We start from the raw sequence: 24,104 nt of genomic DNA on the forward strand, positions 1-24,104 counted from the left end.
AGGCCTGCTGGGTGGCTGGGGAGGGCAGGTGAAGCGCTCAATGTGGTGTCTGCTCCCAGTAGATGCTCCAAACAGTCGTTTTTGATTTAACCTTTTATCCCCCAATATCTACAGTATGCACCCTCCCCTCACTGCCAGCTCTCCTGCCTCCAAGATTCTGCACCCTGTAGATGCATGACTCCTAATTGGTGCCCTTCCCAAATTGGACATTTATCCATTAGGTGACACGGAGGCATGGGCGGTGGTTGGACAGGGGCTGTGTACAGGCCCTGGGAGAGATGGGGAGGTCTGGCCCCGGGTGCCAGCTGCAGGTTTAGGAAAGGGCAGACTCTCTGAGAAGAAGCTGGGTGACTATACTAGACAGTTCCTAGTAGTCAGGGGAGAGGCCAGGAGGAGGGGGAGGGAGCACATAAAGATGACCCCACTGCATTTTGCCTTGGTGACTGGGGGCCGGTGGGAAGCATCCCCTGAAATGGAGAAGGGAAGTTCAGAAGGGAGAGGATAGAGCTCCTTTGGAACAAGGTGAATGTGAAGTTTCTGGGACAACCAAGGGAACCCACTCCCCCACCCCCCACCCCCCGCCTGCAGTGAGCACCCAAGCCTGGCACTCTGAGGCAAGGAGAGATCTGAGAATCATCAGCCTTGGGGTGGCAGCAGAAGCCACAGGGATTGGTGAGCTGACTCTGGGGCAAGCGCAGTCAGAAGAGAGGCTTGATGGTGAAATTACCAGAACACTGACTCCTAGTAGCTAGAGGTCTTGTCCTCTGAGTTTTCTGACTCCTGGGCAATTTACTGAGCATCTTACTGGGATAGGATTGATTTTCAACCCCTTTTGCACATAAATCTCCAGCCCCTGTGTGCCAGGGACTTAATTCCCATCCTCAAAATGCATTTGCCCAGTAGGATTCTGGGGCCTTCTGCAAATAGGACTTCCAGTGACTTCCCCTCCTCTCCAAGGTGAATGGATATGCAAATTACATCTCCATCAAGTCCCTTGCCAAACTCTAGTGTTTGGGGCTTTTTACTTTTATCTTTTAACTTTGGGGGTGAAAAATTTCAAATATATACGAAAGCAAAGAGTATAATAAGCCTCCATGTACCCATAAGCCATCTTTAATAATTAACTTGTAGCTAATCTGCTTCATTCATACACTCCCCACTCCCCTACACACACACACACACACATGCACACACAGTGCATCCTCACTGGATTATATTGAGGCAAATTATAAATAGTTCAGTATATATCTTTAAAATATAAGATCTCTTTAAAGAAAGTAAATTTTTTTGAAGTGTAACATATATACTGAAAAGTGTACAAAGAGCACGTGCTCAAGAAATATAAGAAATAGACACATCTAACTCATATAAGTACCTCCTAGACCAAGAAATAAAGAACTGGGCGCTGTCTAGAAGCCCCACCACGTAGTCACCCGATCCCTAAAGCTTCACAAAATGACCACCATTCTGCCCTCTGCTGCCATAGATTAGTTTTCCCTATTTCGAACTTCATATACATGGAATCATACAATTTACATTCTGTTGTGCCTGGTTTCCTTCATTCAACATTTTACATGCAAGATTCATTCATAATTGTTCCGTGTACTCTTTGTTGGCTTTTTGTTTTGCAGTGTAGAATTCCACAGCATGAAAAATACTACCATTTATTCACCCATCCTATTATAAATGGACATTTTAGTGGTTTCCATTTGGGCTGTTAGAAATAGCACTACTATGACCATTCTCGTACACAGCTTTAATTGGGCGTAGCAATCATTCCTGGGGGGCATATGCCCAGGTTTGGGATTACCTGACCATAGGATATATGTATGTTTATCTTTAAAAAATACTACTAAACACTTGTGTCAATGGTTTGACCATGGGTTGTCTGTCTTTTTCTTATGGATTAGTAGAAGCTTATTTATATTCTAGATTTTAATTTTTTTATATTTTAGATATTAATCCTTTGTTGGACATGTCTATTAAAAATGGTTTCATCTGGGGTGCCTGGGTGGTTCAGTCAGTTAGGCATCTGACTCTTGACCTCAGCTCAGGTCTTGATCTCAGGGTTGTGAATCCAAGCCCCACGTTGAGCTCCATGCTGGGCTTGGAACCTACTTAATTAAAAAAAAAAAAAAAAAAAAAGTTTTTTCCTGCTCTGTGGCTTATCCTCTTTGCTTTATCCATATCTTTTCATGAACAGAAATTCTTCATTTTCATAAACTCTAAATTATCCATTTTTCCTTTAATAAGCCCTTTTAAAATCTTACTTAATAAATCTTCACCTCACCGAGGTCTTAAAGATGATTTCTCATGTTATCTTTTAGAAGTTTTACTTTTTTTTTTTCATTTGGTTCTATATCCATCTAGAATTTACTTTTACATGAAGTCCAAGAAGGTTCAACATGCATGTTTTTCCAATATGGGTACTCAAATTTCACATACCATTTATTGAAAAGAACATTCTTTCATTGTATTTCAGTGGCACATTTCTCAGAAATCTGGTGACCATAAATGTGTGTCTGTTTCTGGACCCTATTCTGTCATCCATTGGTCTATTTTTCTATATGTATGCCAACATCATACTGACTGAATTACTAGAGCATTAAAATAAGGCTTTATATTTGGTGGTAAAAGTTCTCCATTCCAGCTTTATTCTTCTTCTATGTATTCTTGACTATCCTTGGCCTTTTGCATTTCCATATAAATTTTAGAATTGACCTATAAAGTTCCATATTAAAACAGGATTTTATGGAATTGCATTATATCTATTGATCATATTGGGGAGCAATGACTTCTCTACAACTTTGACTCTCCTAATTCATGAACATGGTATATCCCTCCATGACGATATTTACCTCAGTACTGTTTTGAAGATTTTAAATTTTATTTTATAATCATTGCTGGCACACTGACTTGGAATCTAGGGACATTACTAATTTATTGTTAATTTAATTGTTTATTATTAGATTCTTTTTAATTTTCAATGTACTCAATATGTCATCTTCATAAAGTGATCATTTTATTTCTTACTTTCCATTCATATGCCTTTATTTCCTTTGTTTACTTGTTGTACTAACTACAACCTCCTAACTAACCACAACCTCCAATACAATGTTGAATAAAGTTGACGAAAGGAAGCACACTTGTCTTGTTCCCATTTTCCAAGGAAAAGCTTTTATTATGCCACCATTAAGTATGATGTCAGCTGCAGTTCTCATCTATTTTTAGATTATTAAGAGTTTTTATCATGAATGGGTATTAAATTGTATCAAATGCTTTTTATATACTTTTTTTAACCATGCAACATTGTCTTTTATTATGTATGGGTTTTAAAAATTACTTCCTCAATCTATCCATACACAAGCAAAAGTAAGTATACTGTTTAACATACTGGAACTTAGAAATATTGATCATTACCTAGAGAAGGGAAAATTATCCCTAAACATGCTTAACCAGGAGGCCAATTCATCTGCCGGCCTCCAAGAACATGGAGATGAACATGATAGACAGACTGTCCCCCATCTGAACCTTCATTCACCACCATTCAATAACCTTTCTTCAGGCCCAGATCAGCAGCACATTTCTTGTCAACAATCATTAAATGTCCAAGAAGACTTTCATCATCATCTTCTGCTACAGAGATCTGGGATATATGTTTCTTGGGTATCACCAGAAAATGAGCTGGTGCTTGAGGGGAAATGTCATGGAAAGCAAGACACTGGTCATCCTCAAAAATGATTTTGGCTGGGATTTCCTTGCGGATGATCTTTCCGAAGATCGTATCACCTCCAGGCCGTGGCAGCCTGAGCCTTGGCAATCTCATCGGCCATTGTGGCCTCCTCCTGCATGGCCGTTCTGGGGAGAGCTGCTTTTTATAACTTGAAAAGGATCTAAAATCCAGAATATATAAACAACTTTTACAGCTCAACAATAAGAAAAGTAACTTAAAACTTTTTAAATGAACAAGGTATTTAAATATACATTTCTCCAAAGAAAGTACACACAATGACCAGTAAGCACATGAAAAGATGATCAACATCATTAGGAAAATGCCAATCAAAACCACCACGAGATACCCCTTCACATGCACTAGGATGGTATAATCAAAATGACAACTACAAGTGTTAACTAGGTCGTAGAGAAATTGGAACCCTCATACACTGTTGGTGGGAATATAAAATGGTGCAGCTACTTTGGAAAATGGTTTGGAAGTTTCTCAAATAGTTAAACCCAGAGTTACCATATGACCCAGCAATTCCACACCTAGGTATATACCCAAGAGAAATGAAAATGTAGATCCACACAAAAACATATACATGAATGCTGATAGCTCCCTTGTTCATAATAGTCAAAAAGTGGGAACAATCCATCAATTGATCATTAAATAAACAAAATCTGGTATAACTATACAATGGAATACTATTCAGACATAAAAAGAATAAAGTACTAATAAATGCTACAATATGGACAAACTTTGAAAGCCTTATGCTAATTGAATACACCCAGACACACAAGAACACATATACTTGTCCTATGGTTCCATTTGCATGAAATTCCCAGAATAGGCAAATCTATAGATAAGGAAAGCAGATTAATTGTTGCCAGGGACAGGTACAGGGAGGGGAGGAGAGAATGTAGAATGACTGCTAATAGATAGGAGATTTCTTTCTGGAGTAATGAAAACGTTTTGATAGTAGATAGTGGTGATGGTTGCACAACATTGTGCATGTATTTAAGGCTACAAAATTTAAACTTTAAAAGAGTGACCTGGGGATCCCTGGGTGGCTCAGTGGTTTGGTGCCTACCTTTGGCCCAGGGCATGATCCTGGAGTCCTGGGATCAAGTTCCGCATTGGGCTCCCTGCATGGAGCCTGCTTCCCCTCTGCCTGTGTCTCTGCCTCTCTCTCTCTCTCTGTACTCATGAATAAATGAATAAAGTCAATAAATAAATAAATAAATAAATAAATAAATAAATAAATAAGTGACTTTGATGGTATGCATATCTTAATTTAAAAAAAAGAGAGAGAGAAACGGTTTTATAGCCAGTGTACAGTTAAATTGACTTATAATCCAAATTATTCTTAAAAATGTCTCAGGAAGACATCACATTGGAGACAGTGACCCTGAATAAATCAGTTGATTTCTATATAAAGACAATATTTTATACAGGATCAAAAAAAGAAAAAACTTTTTTTCTAGATTTGGGATTATTCAGACATTTTATTTCTTTCCATGTAAATTTTGGTAAGCTATTGCTTTAAGGAAATGTATTGATTTTATCAAAATTGTCAAATTTATTGGTATAAAATTATTCATAACTTCTTATCTTTTTTATGTATGTAGGCTGTGTTCTAATAGTACTTTTTTTTCATTCCTGATATTGTCACTTTTGTCTTTTCCTTCTCTTTGTCTATATCAGTATTCCTAAGGGCTCATAAATTTTATTTATCATTTAAAAAGCAAGCTATGGCTATTGGTTTCCTTTATTGTATATTAGCTTTCTGTTTCATTAATTTCTTCTCTTCATTATTTCCTTCTCACACTGTTTTGTTTTAATCTGTTGTCCTTTTTAGCACCTGGAGATAGTTATTTTGATTATTGATAGTAAGTCTTTCTTCTTTTGATGTATGCATTTATGACTATAAATTTTCCTCTAAACATTATGTTAGTCACATCCCACATATTTTGGTATATCCTGTTTTTATTATCATTCAGTTGAAAGTATTTTTCAATTTATTCCCTGACTTAGGGTTATTTTGAAAGAATTTAATTCCCAAACATTTGGGGATTTTCTTTTATTTTTTTGTTCATAGAATTGATTTTAGTTTAATCCACTGAGTTATAGAATATTCTCTGTAAAATTTCAACCTATTGAAATTGAATTCATTTTTAAGACTTATTTTAAGGCCCAGGATACAGCCAATTTAGAAAAATATTTAATGTGCACTGGAAAAGAAGGTGTATTTCTTTAGCACATGGATGCAGTGCACATCAATTGGGCCAAGCTTATCAATCGTGCTGTTCAAATAGTCTACATCAATACCAATTTTATTGTTGTCTACTTAGTTATAGAGAGAAGGAGGGAATAAAGTCTTTCACTGCAATAGTGTATTTACTCTGTCCCACTGCTTGAGTTTTCTTCTTTAGGTTCTCTTTTACATAAGAGTTGGATCTGCTCTGTCTTCCATATCTATCACTTTCTCCAATATCTTTTCTTTTTCACTTCCCTATTTATTTTTATTTCTTTTTTATTTTCTTCCTTTTTATCTATTTCTCTTATGACATTATTTGTGTTATTTGTTCACTCTTATATTCACTCATTTTTTTCATTTCTGAAATGGTTTTTCCTTTTAGAAAAGTTGTTTTTGTTAACTCTACATGAGTTCTTTTCAAGTCTTCCTTTTGTGCCATCACCTCATTCACAAATTTTTATAATCCTGAGTGAAGCTTTAATTTCATAGCTTTAGTCATTAAAAAATTCTTTTAGCTTGTTTTAAAATATTAAATTAAAATTTTCATTTGTTTTGTGGGCAAATCTCTCTAGAGGCTTTCATAGTCTGATGGCCTGTTATTATGCTCATTAATATCTCTTCTTATAAGACACTGAATGGAGCTGGTTTCCTTCTCTGCAATCCCAATTCTGTTGCCCATGTTTAAGTAAGATATGCTTCCCTGTACTCCTACGTGAGGAAAATGGGAGAGGATTTCTTGGCCAAGATTCATGACTCTAGGGCTCCATCTTCTGTTGTACTGGAAAATGTCTTTGAAACTGGTTTCAGAGGAGTTCGAGAACTGCTTGCTCTGTTACCCTTCCCTACTATGTGTGTATGTATATGTGCGTTGTACACACAGGTGTTCACAGAAACTGGGGTCCCCTGCTTTATCTGGATCTTCTCCCTACTACACCATCCTGTTGTTTACTTCCAGCCATTTTTCTTCAGCATAGGGCTTTGCCCTACAAGAGATATTTGGCTGATGAGTTTCAACTATCACAGGGAGATGTCACGTGCTCTTGGGAGAATTAATTTACATCATAATTTACATAATAAAGCACTTCCCAAGGTGCCTGGCAAATAGTATTAGGCATGGAATATTTATAATAGTTATAATTATTAATGCCTACCTCCTTGTACTATACATACTAGTCCTACCCCTAAACGCAAGCTATTTCCTTGATGTGGCTCTCTTTCTTGCCTCCATACCTCTGCTCCTACTATTCCTTCCCCTGAAAGATCTCTGCACAATCTCTGTCCCCTGCCAAGCCTTCAAGAGCTTCCCATTCTGGTTATATGAGTAGGCTAACTACACCCAACCAAAAACTCTGGACTACCGTAGCTCCTCATTTCTAAACCACACATACTAAAACTGCTCTAAGATTTTATATCAATGACCTAACTTTTATCTAGATTTTTTGTTCTATGCCAAGCCCTTTACATATATTACTTCTTAATCAGCACCCTGATTATAGGTATAACTGGGTAGATATAATTAATGGCCTTATTTTACATATATGGACACTGAGGTTGAAAGAGATTAGATACTTACCCCAACATTGTTGGTTGTGATAAAAGCAGGTATTTTGACCAGGCAGTCTGGCTCCTGAGACTATAAGCTTGATCATGGTTCTACAGCTCTGGATTATAGTCTCCAGGAAGGATGGAGTCCTGGCTTATATGCCTTTACACTCTCTCTGTAATCATCAGTTCCTAGCAGCACCCAGCACACAGTAGGTGTGGAGCAAAGATTTCATCAATGAGGTACAATAGAATGCTCACAGTACATTGTGTTGCTTAAATGCACAGGGATCTGGGGTTTTAGGAAGAAACTTTTCTAGCTGAAAGTCAGATGGAAAAGTCTCAGACACTGTTCAATTTCTTCCAAAGAGTCATTAGTCAGACTCTTACTCAGAATTTCTTTTTTTCTTTTTTCCATTCAGGTTTGAGCTCGGTGAGATATTTATGTTTTCACAAACCCTTGGCCACTATTAACTCATCACAAAACTCCCAGACATGGCCAGGCACAGCCCTGAGAACATTCACAAAAGCCACACCAATTTTCTAAATTCTATAATCTGAGGGACCACCACTTTCACAGAAAAGTCCCAGACCTACTGTTCTTTAATAGAAATATCAGAAAATTGAAAGCTTGCTGATGAGTTAGAAATCCAATTTTTCCAGACATTGGAATTTCACTTGGATGTGGATTTACTAGGCAGCTGTATGTGAGCTGGACTCCTGAGAAAGCACTGGCCTTGAGCCAAAAAACTAGGGTTTGGTCCCTGCTCTGCCACTTGTTGGCTATGTAATGTTGGGCAAGTACTTCTTCTTGCTGGTTCTCTGTTTTCCCATTAAAAAAATAATTAGAGGGATAATGACATTCTGCTTAATGCCACAACATTGTTAGGCATAGCCAAATAATGTATGTGATAGTCTTTGTGAGCTAGAAAGTCTGTGCCATACAAAATCAAGAGGGTAAGCTGTGGGAGCCATTTGCAAAGGCTGGGCTGCCATTTTTTCAACAGCCATGACAAGACCATTGAAGCAGATGGCTGGAGCCAAGAAGGCAGCCTGATGAAAGTGAAGAATGGAGCAAAGAAAAGAAAGGAGATGAAGACTACGTCATCTGAAAGAAAAATACAGAACGGACAAAAGGAGAGACTGAGGAGCCTGATGTCTTTCCAGTTTCTACAAGTGCCAGCATTCTGGGAGATTTCCATAGTAGGCTCTCCTTATAGCAACCTCATTATTTTCATTGATTTTAAAAAGTGAGAGGGACACCTGGGTGGCTCAGCGATTGAGCTTCTGCCTTCAACTCAGAGTGTGATCCTGGAGTTCCAGGATCAAGTCCCACATCAAGCTTCCTATGAAGAGCCTGCTTCTCCCTCTGCCTATGTCTCTGCCTCTCTCTGTCTCTGTCTCTCACTCATAAATAAAAAAGTGAGAGACTACTTCTACTACTCATTTCCATGATATGTACGTTAGCAATCTAGAGTCTTGTTTTATTAATCAATAGAGATTAACAAGGTGGGATAAACTGCAAACCAAGGGAATACCAATGCCCTTTTAGTGCCACTTAGGTTGGATCGATCTCACATAAAAATGTTGTCAGGAGGGACGCCTGGGTGGCTCAGCAGTTGAGCATCTGCCTTCGGCTCAAGGCATGATCCTGGAGTCCCGGGATCAAGTCCCACATAGGGATCCCTGCATGGGGCCTGCTTCTCCCTCTGCCTGTGTCTCTGCCTCTCTCTCTCTCTCTCTCTCTCTCTCTCTCTGTGTCTCATGAATATTAAAAAAAAAAATGTCAGGAGCACCTGGGTGGTGCAGTCAGTTAAGCAACCGACTCTTGATTTTCGCTCAGGTTCTGATCTCAGGGTCATGAGATCAAGCTCAGCATGGGGCTCCATGCTCAGTAGGGAGTCTGCTTAAAATTCTCTCCATCTGCTCTTCTCCTCATCTAAATAAAAATAAAATAAAATAAGATAATAAAATAAATTGCTTGTACATGCTCTTTCACTCTCTCAAATAAATAAATCTTTTTTAAAAAATGTTGTCAGGGCATGCCTGGGTGACTCAGCAGTTGAGCATCTACCTTCAGCTCAGGGGGTGATCCCGGTCTGGGGATCGAGTCCCACATCAAGCTTCCTATGAAGAGCCTGCTTCTCCCTCTGCCTATGTCTCTGCCTCTCTCTCTGTATCTCACGAATAAATAAATAAAATCTTTAAAAAAAAAAAAAAAAGGTTGTCAGTATGTAGCTACCACAAATCTAGTCATAGCCATCATCTACCATGGGTTTAGACTTCTTTGTTAAAACAGGAAAAAATTTCCCCTTCATCTAACAGTGTGTGAATTAACTGGTGGTTACTATCCTTACCAGTCTTTTGAATCTTTTGGAATGAAATAGAATAGAAGAATAGAAAGAATAGAATAGAATAGAAAGAATAGAATAGAATAGAATAGAATAGTCTAGCACATAGTAGGCAATCAACCAATATTTATATTATTCAATGCTATTTCATTCAATGCTATTGAATGAAATATTTATTGAGTAAATAATATTTGTGAGATCAAATCACAAATTCTTAAAATCTATCCTGCTGCAAAAACATCTAGAAAGGCTGAATTAAATAGAATGACATGTATCAGAAAGCATAGATGAGATTGAAAATAAGTAATAGATAGCCCAAGGAGTCAAAACTGAAGAAGTATGAACAAGAGAGAAAAGCAGGGAGACCAGCTGTGGATGCCCTGAGGCACATTCCAAACCAGGAAAACCAGATCCGAGTTATAATGACGTACAATGAACTAGAAGGCAATCATGTCTTGGGGAAGGGAGAGGGGAATGGGAGCTGAGATCATCCCACATAAAACTTAAATAAATTCTCCGTAGGCTAATAATGTCAATGAAAGCATAGACTAGAAAAAGGATCTATTTACTAGGAAAGGGAATCAAGAAAGACACTTGTTTGTCTCAGTCTTAAATCTGAGTAAAAGAACAGAGTCTCTCCTAAAACCTAATAACCACAGACCTACCTTCTCAACATTCGTGATCCAAATTTACACTACTGGTATGGGGCAAAATATGCCAAGCCAACAAATGAACATAACTAGGTGGGTGGGTAAAACTGGGAGGTGCCTCACAAGAGCAAGTGCAAGCCTACTTTGAAAGAATATTCTTAGCCCAGGCTTTGCAGGATTTCCACAGATAAAGAGCAGCCAAGGGACGCCTGGGTGGCTCAGTGGTTGAGCGTCTGCCTTTGGCTCAGGTCATGATCCTGGGGTCCTGAGATGGAGTCCCGCACCAGGCTCCCTGGGGGGAGCCTGCTTTTCTCTCTCTCCCTGTGTCTCTGCCTCTCTCTGTGTCTCTCATGAATAAATAAATAAAAACTAAAAAAAAAAAATGCAGCCAAGTATGAGCACACAGTCTAAACTACAAGCAAAACACTCACAATATAAGTCAGCAAGGGGTGAGGTGAGAGTCCATTGATATAACAAGATAAATAATCAGATGCACCAAAGTCTTATTATTCTCCCATGCCTAGATGTAAAACTTGAAGTAAGTATATTTGAATGTTTTAAAAACTTTTAAGGAATATAGTCACAAAGTATAATCACAAAATTTGGAACAGAATGAAAACATAATCACAAATTTGGAACAGAATGAAACAGAGATCTTATAAATAAAAAATAAGCCATTGAAAGTAAAAATTAACTAAAGAAAAATCTGGAAGACCACACATTCTATAGGTAAGACTGAGGGAAAACCAACTCACTCATGCATTGCTGGTAGGGTGAAAACTGAATACCAACCCTATGGAGAATGTGTGTGTGTGTGTGTGTGTGTGTGTGTGTGTGTGTGTAAAGTATGTATAGACATGCATATATATGTGTGTGTATATATGTAAGTTGTGTGTGTACATATATATATATTTTTTTAAATGTAGGCTCTGCACCCAGTGTGGAGCCCAACATGGGGCTTGAACTCATGACCTGAGATGACCACATTTAAAAATAAGTGTCAAGAGTTAGACACTTAACTGACTAAGCCACCCAGGTGCCCCTGTGTGTGTATAGTTTTATATGTGTTATACACAACAAAATTAAATACTCATAATGTTCTGATTCAGCAAATGAGTTATGTATAGGTTATTCAACTGCAACATTATTTGTAAGAGCAAGACTGTAAATAACTCAAATGGCCATCAATAGGAGGCTGTCCAAATTAATTATGTTTCATCTATGTAATGAAATACTAGGCAACCATTAACAAATAAGAGAATGAGGAAACTCTCTAATGTTGATAAGGAAAGATCTCCAAAGTATACTATTTTAAAACAAAATAAAAGCACAAAGCAAGATGTATAAATGCTTCCTTTTATGTGAGGAAGGAAGAAAATAAGAAAACGTTTTTACTAGTATTTGCTTACATTTATGGAGCCGGGGGGAAACTCTGAGAACACACCAAAGAAACTAAAAAAGAAAAAAAGTAGCACCCATGGAGGTAGGCTAGAATGAGGCAGGAGTGAGGTTATTCACTAAATATGTTTTTATATTGTTTTTATTTTTGCATCTTGGGATACGTATGATTCTCATCTAAAAACCCAATGGGTGGATTACATAGCAGATTAGACACAGAGAAAGCAAACATCAGGGAACTGGAAGGAAGAAGTAGAGAAAACCAATGAGCACATAGTACAGAGACACAAAAGGCAGAAAACAAGAAAAAGAGTATAAGAGACAAGGAGAGAGTGGGGGTGTCTTTTGCATTTCTGATGGGCATTCCACAAGGCAAAACTAGAGAGAGCCTGGAAGTTGGGATTTATTCAAGGATGATGGCCAAGATGCTTTCCAGAATGGTGAAAGATGCAAATCCTCAGATTCAGGAAGAATAAATCCCAAAGAGGATAAGTTAAAAAGAAATTAAGATCTAGATACATACTTTGGAGTAAGATTTCCAGTATCAAAAATGAAAAGATCTTAGAAACAAACAATCTCTCCTCCCTCAAAAAAGATGAATTCTCTATACGGGAATAGCAGTTAAACAACAGCAACGATCAAAGCCAGGAACAGAGAAACGACCTCAAAGTGTTGAGAGGTGTCAACCAAGAGGGACTTCAAAGTGTCAACTCGCTGAAACTACGATTCAAAACTAAGGGTGAAATAAAGACATTTCAAGCAAACAGAAACTGAGAGCGTGTGCTGCCAGAGACGCTTCTAGTGGGTGTACCTTAAGAAAAAATAACTATCCAAGGAGGCTCAGAAATGAAAAAATAAGCAGCAAAGAAACTGACAAATGCGTGAATAAATATAAACAAATGTTGACTGTCCTTAGTAATAGCACCCATGACTAAATTGGTACAGGAAAAGCAAGAGCCAAAACCTTGTTGAAGTACCTGACAACAATAACCCTGAAATGAGAAAGGGTGATTTTAGTTAACAGCAGTCTGAGATCATGAAATCCCTGGAAAGGCAAACAATGGGAAACGTTAGACCTTGCTAAGAATGCATGTTAGTGTTTTTATGGGCAACCGCTAAAGAATCAGAAAGGCTCTAAGAGTAAACCAGTATAGAGAAAAAAATGTAACTTTTTAAAAGTTCGATCAATCTAAAAGAAAGCAGGTAAAGCGGTGCCTGGGTGGTTCAGTAGGTTGAGCATCTGCCTTGGGCTCCGGTCATGATCTCAGGGTCCTGGGATGGAGCCCCGTGTCAGGTTCCCTGCTCAGCGGGGAATCAGCTTCTCCCTCTGCCTCTGCCCCTCTCTCTGCTCATGCATGCTGTCTCTCAAATAAGTAGATAAAATCCTAAAAAAAGAGGAGAGAGCATGGGAAGCAGGACAGTGATCAAACACATCATCGTAGAAATAAATTCTCATAAAACAGTAAATATAAATGGATTTAATGCAGGGTGACACTTCCAGCTATTCAGATTGGGTGACATCACAAAATCTGACTAATTGTGTTTAACAGACACCCATCTAAAACATAGAAACAAAGGGAATTTAAAAGTAAAACAAAAGATGTCCACGTAAGTACTAATCAAAGATGGTTGGCACACCGAAAAACAGGTAAGATGGTAAACCTCATGTTATGTGTATGTTACCACATTTAAAAATAATTATATCAAAAACGAAAGTTGGAATAGCTTTATTAATATCAGACTAAATTGATATTGGGGGAGAAAGCATTATTTGGTATTAAAAAGGTTTAAAGAATTTCATCCACCAGGAAGACAAAGCAATACTAAATTTGTTTAATAAAATAGCCTCAAAATATAAAGCCAAAGTTGACAGAACTATCGTTGCAGGAGGAAATAAATCCATAGGTCTTGAACAATCTGTCTTCACAGTGGGAGACTTGAACATGATTTCCTTAGTCATGTATCAAGAAACTGTAGATTTGGGTTTTTTTAATATTTTATTTATTTATTCATGATAGACAGAGAGAGAGAGAGAAAGAGAAAGAGAGGCAGAGACACAGGCAGAGGGAGAAGCAGGCTCCATGCAGGGAGCCCAACGCAGGACTCGATCCCGGGTCTCCAGGGTCAGGCCCTGGGCTGAAGGTGGCGCTAAACCACTGAGCCACCCGGGCTGCCCAAGAGACTGTAGATTTGAACACAGTACCCTGCATCAAAAAGTCAGCCAACGGATACTCTTCTCAAGCACACAGGAACATTTACAAAAACAAACCACAGAAAAAATTTCAACCAGTATCAAAGAACGGCTGTCATCCAGATAACATGTCCTGCTATGGCATGACTGCATTAGAAATCACTAACCATGGGCAGCCCTGGTGGCCCAGCAGTTTAGTGCCGCCTTCAGCCCAGGACATGATCCTGGAGTACCGGGATCGAGTCCCACGTCGGGCTCCCTGCATGGAGCCTGCTTCTCCCTCTGCCTCTCTCTCTCTCTCTCTCTCTCTCTATGTCATGAATAAATAAATAAAATCTAAAAAAATAAAAAAGAAATCACTAACCAAGTGATAGTATTTAAAACTCCATTTTCTTGAAAATGTAAAAAGCATACTTTTAAGAAATTCACAGGTTAAAGAAAAATCATCAGGACATTTGGAAAATGTTAAGAAACCAGGCAATAATGAAACTGCTTCCTACAAAACTAGAGAGAGGCAGTTTAAAAGATTTTTAGGGCAATGTAGAGCCTTCAATGTTTACATTAAAAGAGAAGAAAAATGAAAATTAATGAGCTAAGGATTAAACTCAAGAAGTTAGTAAGGGGCACCTGGGAGGCTCAGGCGATTGAGCACCTGACTCTTGGTTTTGTTTCAGGTTATGATCTCATAGTCGGTCGTGGGATCCAACCCTGTGTGGACTCTACACTCAGTATGGAGTCTGTTTCAGATTCTCTTTCCCTCTCTCCCATCCCCTGTTCACACACACACACACTCTCTCTCTCTCTCTTTAAAATAAATAAAATCTTCAAAAAAAAGTTAGTTAAAGAAAAATAGAAGGAGCCCAAAGAATACAGGGGAAAAGGAAGGAAATGAAAAGATAAGAATGAAATTGGTCAAGTGGGAAATAATGCTTCAATAAGAGGATCAATAAAGCCAAGAGCAGGTTCTTTGGAAAAAAATAATAAAAAGAGAAAAATCGTTAGCAAGATCTAGAAAAAGAGAGAGAAAGAGAAACAATGATTTTTAAAAAACTGATCAAAAAGGGGGCATCGCTAAGATTCAAAGATATTTTTGCTAAGAGCAAGAAACAGAGACTACTATAAATAACTTCATGGCCACAACAGTGAACTTTCACACAGATTGGAAATGTTCCTAGAAAAATGTAACTTGCCAAAGTGATACCAGAAAAAAGCCAGAAAATCCGAATAGAGCCATTACTGCTGAAGATATGAGCTCAGTGTTAAAAATCTGTCCAAGCACAAAACTGGGGGCCGGTCCTCCACAGAATGGAAAAAGAGGAAAGATTCCTCAGGTCTTTCCATGAGGCTGAGGAGAAAACAGCATCACCATGGTGACACATCTAGCCAGTGAGCAAGAACCCCAGAGGAAGAGGGGACCAAGAATAATCATGGGATGAAGGGAAAGCCACTGTGACTGCATTTGGTATCTTCAGAGTAAGCACACAACAGGTCCACACAAAACACCTCTGTTTTGCTGAAGGACCTCTCCGATTATGGTTTTTGTGTGTAGTCAATACAGTAGGTAGAAAAAAAAATACAGTAGGTAGAGTTTATGTAGTAGTTTATGTAGTAGATGCAATCAGGAACGACAGCTTCCTCATGCATTCTGTGTAGCTTTTCTCTCAAGGGTAAATATTTTGTCACCTTAGGAAAATAGACATCAAAACCATACCCACATGCAAAAGAATGAGGTTGGACCCTTTTCCAAACACAAAAATAAACTCTAGATGCATCATAGACCTAAATGCAAGAGGTATAACTATGAGACTCTTGGAAGAAAGTATGGGAGTCAATCTTCATGATCTTGGGTTAGGCAAAGACCTCTCAGCGTATGAGTGTATGACATTAAAAATACAAGCAACAAAAGGACAAACACATATTTTGGACTACATGAAATTTTAAAAAGTTTCGTGCTCCGAAGGACACCCTCAAGAGAGTGAAAAGATAATTCAGAATAAGAGAAAATGTTGGCAAATTGGAAAAGGGTCTCTGATCCAAAATATATAAAAACTATTATAAATCAACCACAAAAAGACAGATAACCCAATTCAAAAATTGGCAATGGGCTCGAATAGACATTTCTCCGAAGAACATACACAGATGAACTATGAGCAAATGAAAAGGAGGTCCCCATCATTAGTCACGGGGGAAATCCAAATGAAAACCACCCTGAGATGCCGCTTCACATCCCCGAGAATGGCTGTCATTAAAAAGTCCAATAAAAGCAACGATGTGGAGAAGTTAGAACCCTCCTACACTGCTGGTGGGAAAGTAAAATGGTGCAGCACATAGGAAAATGGTTAAACATAGGATTTCCATGTGACCCAGCAATTGCACGATTAGGTATATACCCAAGAGAAATGAAAGGGGCACCTGGGTGGCTCAGTGGCTGAGCGTCTGCCTTCAGCTCAGGTCCTGGGATCGAGTCCCACATCGGCTCCCTGCAGGAAGCCTGCTTCTCCCTCTGCCTATGTCTCTGCCTCTCTCTGTTTGTCTCTCATAAATAAATAAATAAAATCTTAAAAAAAAAAGAAAGAAAGAAATGAAAACCCAAGTCCACACAAAAACTTATACACAAATGTCCACAGCAGCATTATTCATAACAGCCTAAAAGTGGAAACCACCCAAACGGCCACAATTAATGAATAAACAAAATGTGGTATCTCCATCCAAGGGACTGTTATTCAGCCATGAAAAGGAATGAAAGACCGATCCATGGTACAACTTGGATGAACCCTGAAAATATGATGTTACATGAAATAAGCCAGACACAAAGGTCACCTCTTACATGATTCCATTAATATAAAATGTCCCACACGGGGCCATCCAGAGAGATAGAAAGTGGACCAGTGTCTAGTGAAACGAGCAGTGACCAGTGATACAGGATTTGTTTCTTCTTCGTGATCCCAGGGTCTTGGGATCAAGTCCCACATCTTGGGATGGAGCCCCACATCGGGCTCCCTGCTTAGCAGGGAGTCTGCTTCTCCCTCTCCCTCTGACCTTCTCCCCTGCTTGTGCTTGCTCGCTTGCTCTGTCTCTCTCATTAAAGAATTGTTAGAAGGCCCAAGTCCTCCATTTGATTTTATGGTTGAGCAAATTAACCTAGCAAGGGATTCACACTCTACTGGCAAGAGTCCAAAAGTTGCCAGCGAAGCTGAGTCTAGAACTTGTTCCCTGTACCTCACCTGTCTCTACTACAGAACTAAATCCACAGTCTCAGAAAACTTTATTTATTTATTTATTTATTTATTTATTTATTTATTTATTTATTTTAGTCATTTGCATGTGATTTTTATGTAAAGGTGACAGCAGCAGTAACTCGGGCATTCGACAGGTATGTTTTGAATCATACTAGCTTCTAAATATTTTTTATGTTTCTGAAAGAACCATGGCACGTCCCTATCCTTTCCTTAAACGTAGAGATGTAATTTCTTTTGTGCACTAATATCTAAATTATTCAGCCCTGAGGGCCTTTCCCTCCCTGTTTAAACTTCATTTCATTCTCAATTTTTGACATTGAGAGGTATCAACCTGTTTTCATCAAAAATGACAGATTTCTCTGAATGCCAGTCCAGGAATACTAATTCACCCTGGGCACTTACCCAGTAACAGTGTCTTAGAAATTCCAAATATTAAAAAAAAAAAAGAAGTTCCAAAGATGTTAATATACGTCTTCCCGCTGCCATGCAAACAACCCAACTCCTGTTCATGCCCATGTGACAAAACTAGGCACAGACAGATAGCAGGGGGTCAGGAGGCTGCAATTTCTGGTGGGGAGGGGTCCCCAAGAGGAGGAGACAGGGCCTCCAACAAGGTTGGGTAAGCCCCTGTTCCCGTAAGAGCGAGGCACTTGAGGACGGACATACACTCAAGGGATGAGCTACCCCACAGTATCACACGTGGTCTGGGGTCTGTAGCTATTTGTTCCAGTCACGTACACCAGTTGGAGTGTTACATTTTGAGAATAGCGCCCCACTTACCCAGCTGTCTTCACCTCAGACCGTGTGATTTGGGCCTCCAGAAGTTGTCCTGTGAGTCACTCAACCCATGGAAACCTCACCCCACCCTGACCTCAGGTAAGACAAAGGATGAAGACCCTGGCCGCTGGGCCCACCCACATCTCTCCCCTGATTTGTTCACCCACCCACCCTGTGGCTGCCACCTCAGGCCAGGGGGGGCTGATGTGGCCACCTGTTCTCCGCACAAAAGGGGGGACCGGAAACCATGTCCTGGGGTACGTTGTTTGGGGTCCAGAGCTGGGATGCAGGTGTGGGTAGGAAGTGGGCCAGGAGGTTGATTTCTCATGAGCTCACACTTGCTGAGGGCCAGGAGCTGTTCCAAGCACTTCACAGGTAGTAAGTCTCTCATTCTTCACAACCAATAGGGTCTACACTCTTATTATCCTCCTTTTTAGCTGAGGAAACTGAGGTATAGAGAGGCTAAAGAAGTGCACCAGGCCACACAGCTAGGGCCCAACAGAGCCGGCCCAAGCCCAGGCAGTGGGCTCCGAAGCCCCCGCGGTGAGCTCCCACGCTGCGCCACCTCTTATGTCTCACGTGTGTGGTGCCATAGATCAGAAGCAGGGGAACGGCCCTTGCGGGACTGCCCATCAAGCCCAGAACTGAATCTCAAAGTCCCCAGACGCCTGTGTTCACTCTACACGGAGCCTCACCTGTCTGTCCAGGTCCCCACGCCCCAGGGAGCTCTGCTTGTGGGATGAGACCCTGGCCCCCACAGCTTGCTTCCTGGAGGGTTGTCAGAAGGGCCGGATGAAGAGGTGAGGACAGGATGGGTGCTGGTGGGAGGGGGAGAGCAGAAGGGACCTGTGGCCACAGCAGGAGGGGCGGGACAGGAAGCAGAAGTGATATAAACAGTGGTCTGGTTGATGAGCTGGGTGGTGAGCCTGCCGGGGTGTTGACACCATTTCAGGAGCGTCTTCTGCGAAGAGAGAGCATCTGTGGAGAGCATCTCAACACGGGACCCCAGGTAGGGAAGAAGGAGGGCGTCGGGGAAGCTGGGAGCCCCTGGGTGGGCACAGAGGGGCATGGCAGTGGGGCTGCTCCATGTCGAGAAGAGCCTGATGGAGCAGGAAGTGCTGTGACCCATGAGACTGTGCCTTGTCACTGACTCTCTGGGTGGCCTCATGCCCGCTCTGGGCCTCAGTGTCCTCATAGAGATAGTGGAGACATTATAGGGCATTGTCAGATGTGGACAGGGAAAGGCCGCTAGTAAAGCTAGAAACAGACTGCCTGGGAGATCGTATGATGAGGACCAGGTAGAGACAGCTCTGTGATTAAGGTCATGAACTGTGCTGGCCTCCCAAATGGGATGACCCTAACTGGGATGACCCCAGGGCCTTCTCCTCTCGACTTCCCCAGGGCCTGCGTGTTGCCTGGAATCCTACCACCCAGTCATTCCTTCGGGTGAGGCACAGGGTGCCCCAGCTAGAACACAGGGCTCCTGCTTTCCAGAGCCCCCCGTGCCTCAGAGAAGCTGTGATCCCTGGAAGGTGCTAGAAAGGACCAGCCTCCAAGGGGTCTGGTTTGGATAGGGGTAGAGTGTGGAGACTCCAGATGATAAACAGGTCTGGGTGAGGCTCCAGAGCCACCTCAAAATAAGGAAGAAATTTCAATTGTTGTTCAACAGTAGGCCTCAGGCAGCTCGCAGGCAGTGCCAAAATTCTGCAGAGCATGGCAGAGAATGCCAGAGGAGGCGCGGGCATCAGGAGCCCTGGAGAGGGAACGTAAAGCCCTCCCCACACAGGTGCAAGGGCATAGGCACATGTCCAGCTTCCGGGCGGGAACAAGGGCTGCTGTCCTCCCATGAGGCTCAGAGAGCGAGCCCCAGCGGGAAGGTAGGGACCATAAGGGCAATGTGTTCTTTCTTTCCCAATTCTGCTAAGGGCTTCGTGGGAGAGAGACAGAGAATGGGAGAGGAAGGGTGGGAGAAGCATTGCTTGTTCTGGGGCTCCAGAATCCAGGCCTCTCTATGGTCGCAGATGCCTCCCTAAATGTGTGATGTCCCTCTGCTATACACAGAGCCCCACCAGCAGCGTCTGTGGTCCTGGGGCCAGAGCCATCTCCCTGGATCCCCATTACGCCTTAAATAATGAAATCCCAGCAACGCCCGGATGGCTCAGCAGTTGGGCGCCTGCCTTCAGCTCAGGTTGTGATCTCAGGATCCAGGATCGGGTCCCGCGTTGGGCTCCCTGCAAGGAGCCTGCTTCTCCCTCTGCCTGTGTCTCTGCCTCTTTCTCTCTCTGTGTCTCTCATGAATAAATAAATCTTTTAAAAAAAATCATGAAATCCCAGCAAGGGGCACCTCCTGCCTGTGTGACCCCCTTGGGCAAGTCACTCCGCCCCTTGGGCCCGTTTGCACCGGGGAGGGATGGGCCAGGTTTGTCAAGGCCAGCGCAGCTCTGACATTCGGTGACTTGCGAGATCTCCCCTTCCCTCTCCGCTCCATGTGCCACGATGGCTCAGCCTCTGCACCTCTCCTCTGCCCACAGCTTCCGGAGCCCAGACACCCCCTGTTTCCGCAGCTCCATGGGTGCCCACCTGTTCCTCCCGGGCCTCGTCCTGCTGCTGCTGCCCACACCCACCCCAGCCCCCTGCCACACTGCCACGCGCAACGAGTGCCGGCGCAACCGCTGGTTCGTGCCCGGCTCGATGCTGGCCGGGGAGGGCATGGACGTGACCAGCCTCAAGCGCTCGGGCTCCTTCCCAGTCGACACAGAGAGCTTCCTGCGGCCCGACGGCACCTGCACCCTCTGCCGCAACACCCTACGGGGGGGTGCCCTCCAGCGCCTGCCCCTGGCACTGACCGACTGGCGCGCCCAGGGCTCCGGCTGCCAGCGCCGCGTGGTCAAGGCCAAGGCCAGCTCCACCGAGGGTGTGGCCAGGGAAGCAGCCAGCAACATTCACAACGACTGGCGCGTGGGGCTGGATGTGTCTCCCAAGCCCAACATCAATGTGCATGTGAGCATGGCCGGCTCGCACTCCAGGGTGGCCGACTTCGCTGCCCAGAAGACCCACCAGGACAGGTACAGCTTCAGCACTGACGTGGTGGAGTGTCGCTTCTACAGGTGAGTGTAGCAGGTGGGGGTGGAGGGGCTTGGGAAAAGGTGTGGGGAAACTTGGAGTGGTCTGGGAGCACTGGAATGGCAGGGTGGGGACTCAGTGCCCCAGGAGGAGACACAACCCTGGTTCTCACACACTGGGTGGGACAGTGCTCCCAGGTCTCCTTCCCGGGGTCCCTAAACAGGAAAAGCCTCACAGAGAACAGGTGAAGGAGAAGCGAGCAAGGCTGTGCTGAGATCCCCAACACGGTGCCATTCAGATCTACGGAGTGCCGAGTCCCCTCTGTCTTGTGGGCAGGTCACCTGGCAGGAGACTTCCCATCACTGGGCCTCATGCACCCATCTGCCCACGATCATGTCTGCCACGTATCAGGCTCTGTGCTGGGAATTAGGGCTACAGTGCCAGACAGCAGCATTATACCCCACCCTCAGGGATCTGGGTCTCACACCCCAGAAACACATGGTGTCCATGGAGGACCCAAGTCACCCACCCTGATTTCTTCCACAGTGAGACAGGGTAGCCAGAGCCGTCAGGATCTCAATCTAGAGGCCAGATGGACCAAGGCCTCAGGATGTAGGTTCCAAGCCTGGAAGGTCACCATCAGTGTAGCATCATCACCTTTATAACTAAAAAAGAACAGAGAAGAAAAAACTATTTTGAAATGGAAAAGGAGAGATTTGGCACACGTAGGTCACCATGGAGTGACAGACAGAATGGGTTTCCCTGGCGGCTCAGCGGCTAGAGCTTGGGCTCGGCGCCAGGCCACCTGGTTCAAGTTCTCTTTCTGTCACCTACCCGTGACCCTGGGCAATCCTGCGGGAAGGCTGATGGGGAATGCTAACCAACTGGTGTTCCTCTCCTCCTTCAGTTTCCACCTGGTACACTCTCCACCACTGCACCCCAATTTCCAGAGGGCCCTCAGCGACCTGCCCCCCAATTTCAACACCTCCACAGAGGCTGACTACCTCAGGCTCATCTCCAACTATGGCACCCACTTCATCCGGTCCATGGAGCTGGGCGGCCGGATCCTGGCCCTCACTGCCCTGCGTACGTGTGAGCTGGCCCTGGAAGGGCTCACAGCCGATGAGGTGTCAGACTGCCTAACAGTCGAGGCCCAGGTCAGCATAAGTGACCACGCCAACCCTTCATCAGAATTCAAGGCCTGTGAGGAAAAGAAGAAGAAGCACAAGATGACAACCTCCTTCCACCAGGCCTACCAGGAACGCTTTTCCGAGATAATTGGTGGCCACCATACCTCCATGAGTGACCTGCTGTTTGGGAACCAGGCCGGGCCGGAGCAGTTCTCAGCCTGGATGGCCTCACTGCTGGACAGACCCGGCCTGGTGGACTATACCCTGGAGCCTCTGCATGTGCTCCTGGAGAGCCAGGACCCACGGCGGGAGGCGCTGAGGCAGGCAGTGAGCAAGTACGTGATGGACAGAGCCCGTTGGAAGAACTGCAGCAGGCCCTGCCCCCCGGGGCAGCAGAAGAGCCCCCACAACCCATGCCACTGTGTGTGCCACAACTCAGGGATCACCAACCAGGACTGCTGTCCCCGGCAGAGGGGCCTGGCCCACTTAGAGGTTATGAACTTCCAGGCAATGGGCCTGTGGGGAGACTACTTCACGGCCACAGATGCCTATCTGAAAGTCTTCTTTGGAGGCCAGGAGCAGAGAACCTACACGGTGTGGGACAATAATAACCCCACGTGGATGACGCGGCTGGACTTCGGGAACGTGCTCCTGTCCACAGGAGGGCCCCTGAGGGTTCAGGTCTGGGACCAAGACTATGGCTGGGATGATGACCTCCTTGGCACCTGTGACCAGAAAGCACAGTCTGGCTCACATGAGGTCAGGTGCAACCTGTCCCACGGTCACCTGAAATTCTCCTACATTGCCAAGTGTTTGCCTCACCTGACGGGGGCAACCTGCCTGGAGTATGCCCCCCATGGTCGTCTGGGAGAGCCTCCAGGAAACCGGAGTGGGCCAGTGTGGTGAGAAGAGTGGGCCTTGAGAGGACCTAGGGTGCCTAGGCCTGGACTGAATGGGGTTCTCACAGAGGGAGCCAGGACCTATCTTCATACCCCCATTAGACAGATGGAAAACTGAGGTCTTTTTTTTTTTTCCAATGAAGTGCCTGAAAGGCCAGCCCCAAGTTTCCAGTCCAAGGTGCCTTAGCTCTCTGATACACTTGTGCCCCCGAAACGAGCTGGGGCCAGGCCACAGCCTCCAGCCCCTACTACACAGGGTCAGGAGCTGGGCAGAAGGCCAGGAGGCCTTTCCTCCTAGGCTGCCTCATGTCATTGAAGACCTTCCCTTGGGGATCCCTGGGTGGCTCAGTGGTTTAGTGTCTGCCTTCAGCCCAGGGTGTGATCCTGGAGTCCCGGGATCCAGTCCCACATGGGGCTCCCTGCATGGAGCCTGCTTCTCCTTCTGTCTGTGTCTTTGCCTCTCTCTCTCCCTCTCTCTCTGTGTGTGTGTGTGTGTGTGTGTGTGTGTCTCATGAATAAATAAATAAAATACTTAAAAAAAAAAAAAAAAAGACCTTCCTTTGCGGCCCTTGGTAGTACGGGCAATCCTTCACCCTCTGGAGTCTAACCCTGCCTGCCCGGATGTCTCTGCCTTCCCTGTCTTCTTTGCACCCCCCCACCCCCCAGCTTTGCCCCTGAGCCAAAACGAGAACTGTCTGAACCTGCCTGGTGCGTGCACTGCCTGAAGGAGGACTAATAAACGCGATGTGACGGTGACGGTCATGGCATGGTTGTGGCAGAGGAGAGGATGGGGACCAAAGACGGCCCTGGAGACCAACTTCTCCATCAGCAACCCTGCACATGTGGGACAGGTGGCTCACCCCAGGGTGGGCTGGGTAATAAACAAACT

General features: G+C 43.6%; 1 protein-coding gene and 1 pseudogene across 1 annotated transcript; one reads left to right on the plus strand and one right to left on the minus strand.

The window, feature by feature from the left end:
• Positions 1–3,309: 3,309 nt before the first annotated feature.
• On the minus strand, positions 3,310–3,833 carry LOC121488087 (annotated as a pseudogene).
• A 15,202-nt stretch (positions 3,834–19,035) lies between these two features.
• Positions 19,036–23,654, plus strand: PRF1 (perforin 1). The gene is made up of 3 exons (XM_041749810.1): positions 19,036–19,132; positions 20,655–21,230; positions 22,094–23,654. Exons 2-3 carry the CDS (start codon positions 20,692–20,694, stop codon positions 23,220–23,222), a joined length of 1,668 nt encoding a protein of 555 aa, XP_041605744.1. The 5' UTR covers positions 19,036–19,132; positions 20,655–20,691; the 3' UTR covers positions 23,223–23,654.
• Positions 23,655–24,104: the final 450 nt, after the last annotated feature.

This window comes from Vulpes lagopus, chromosome 3, assembly GCF_018345385.1.
Source record: "Vulpes lagopus strain Blue_001 chromosome 3, ASM1834538v1, whole genome shotgun sequence".
NCBI classification, from domain to species: Eukaryota; Metazoa; Chordata; class Mammalia; order Carnivora; family Canidae; genus Vulpes; species Vulpes lagopus.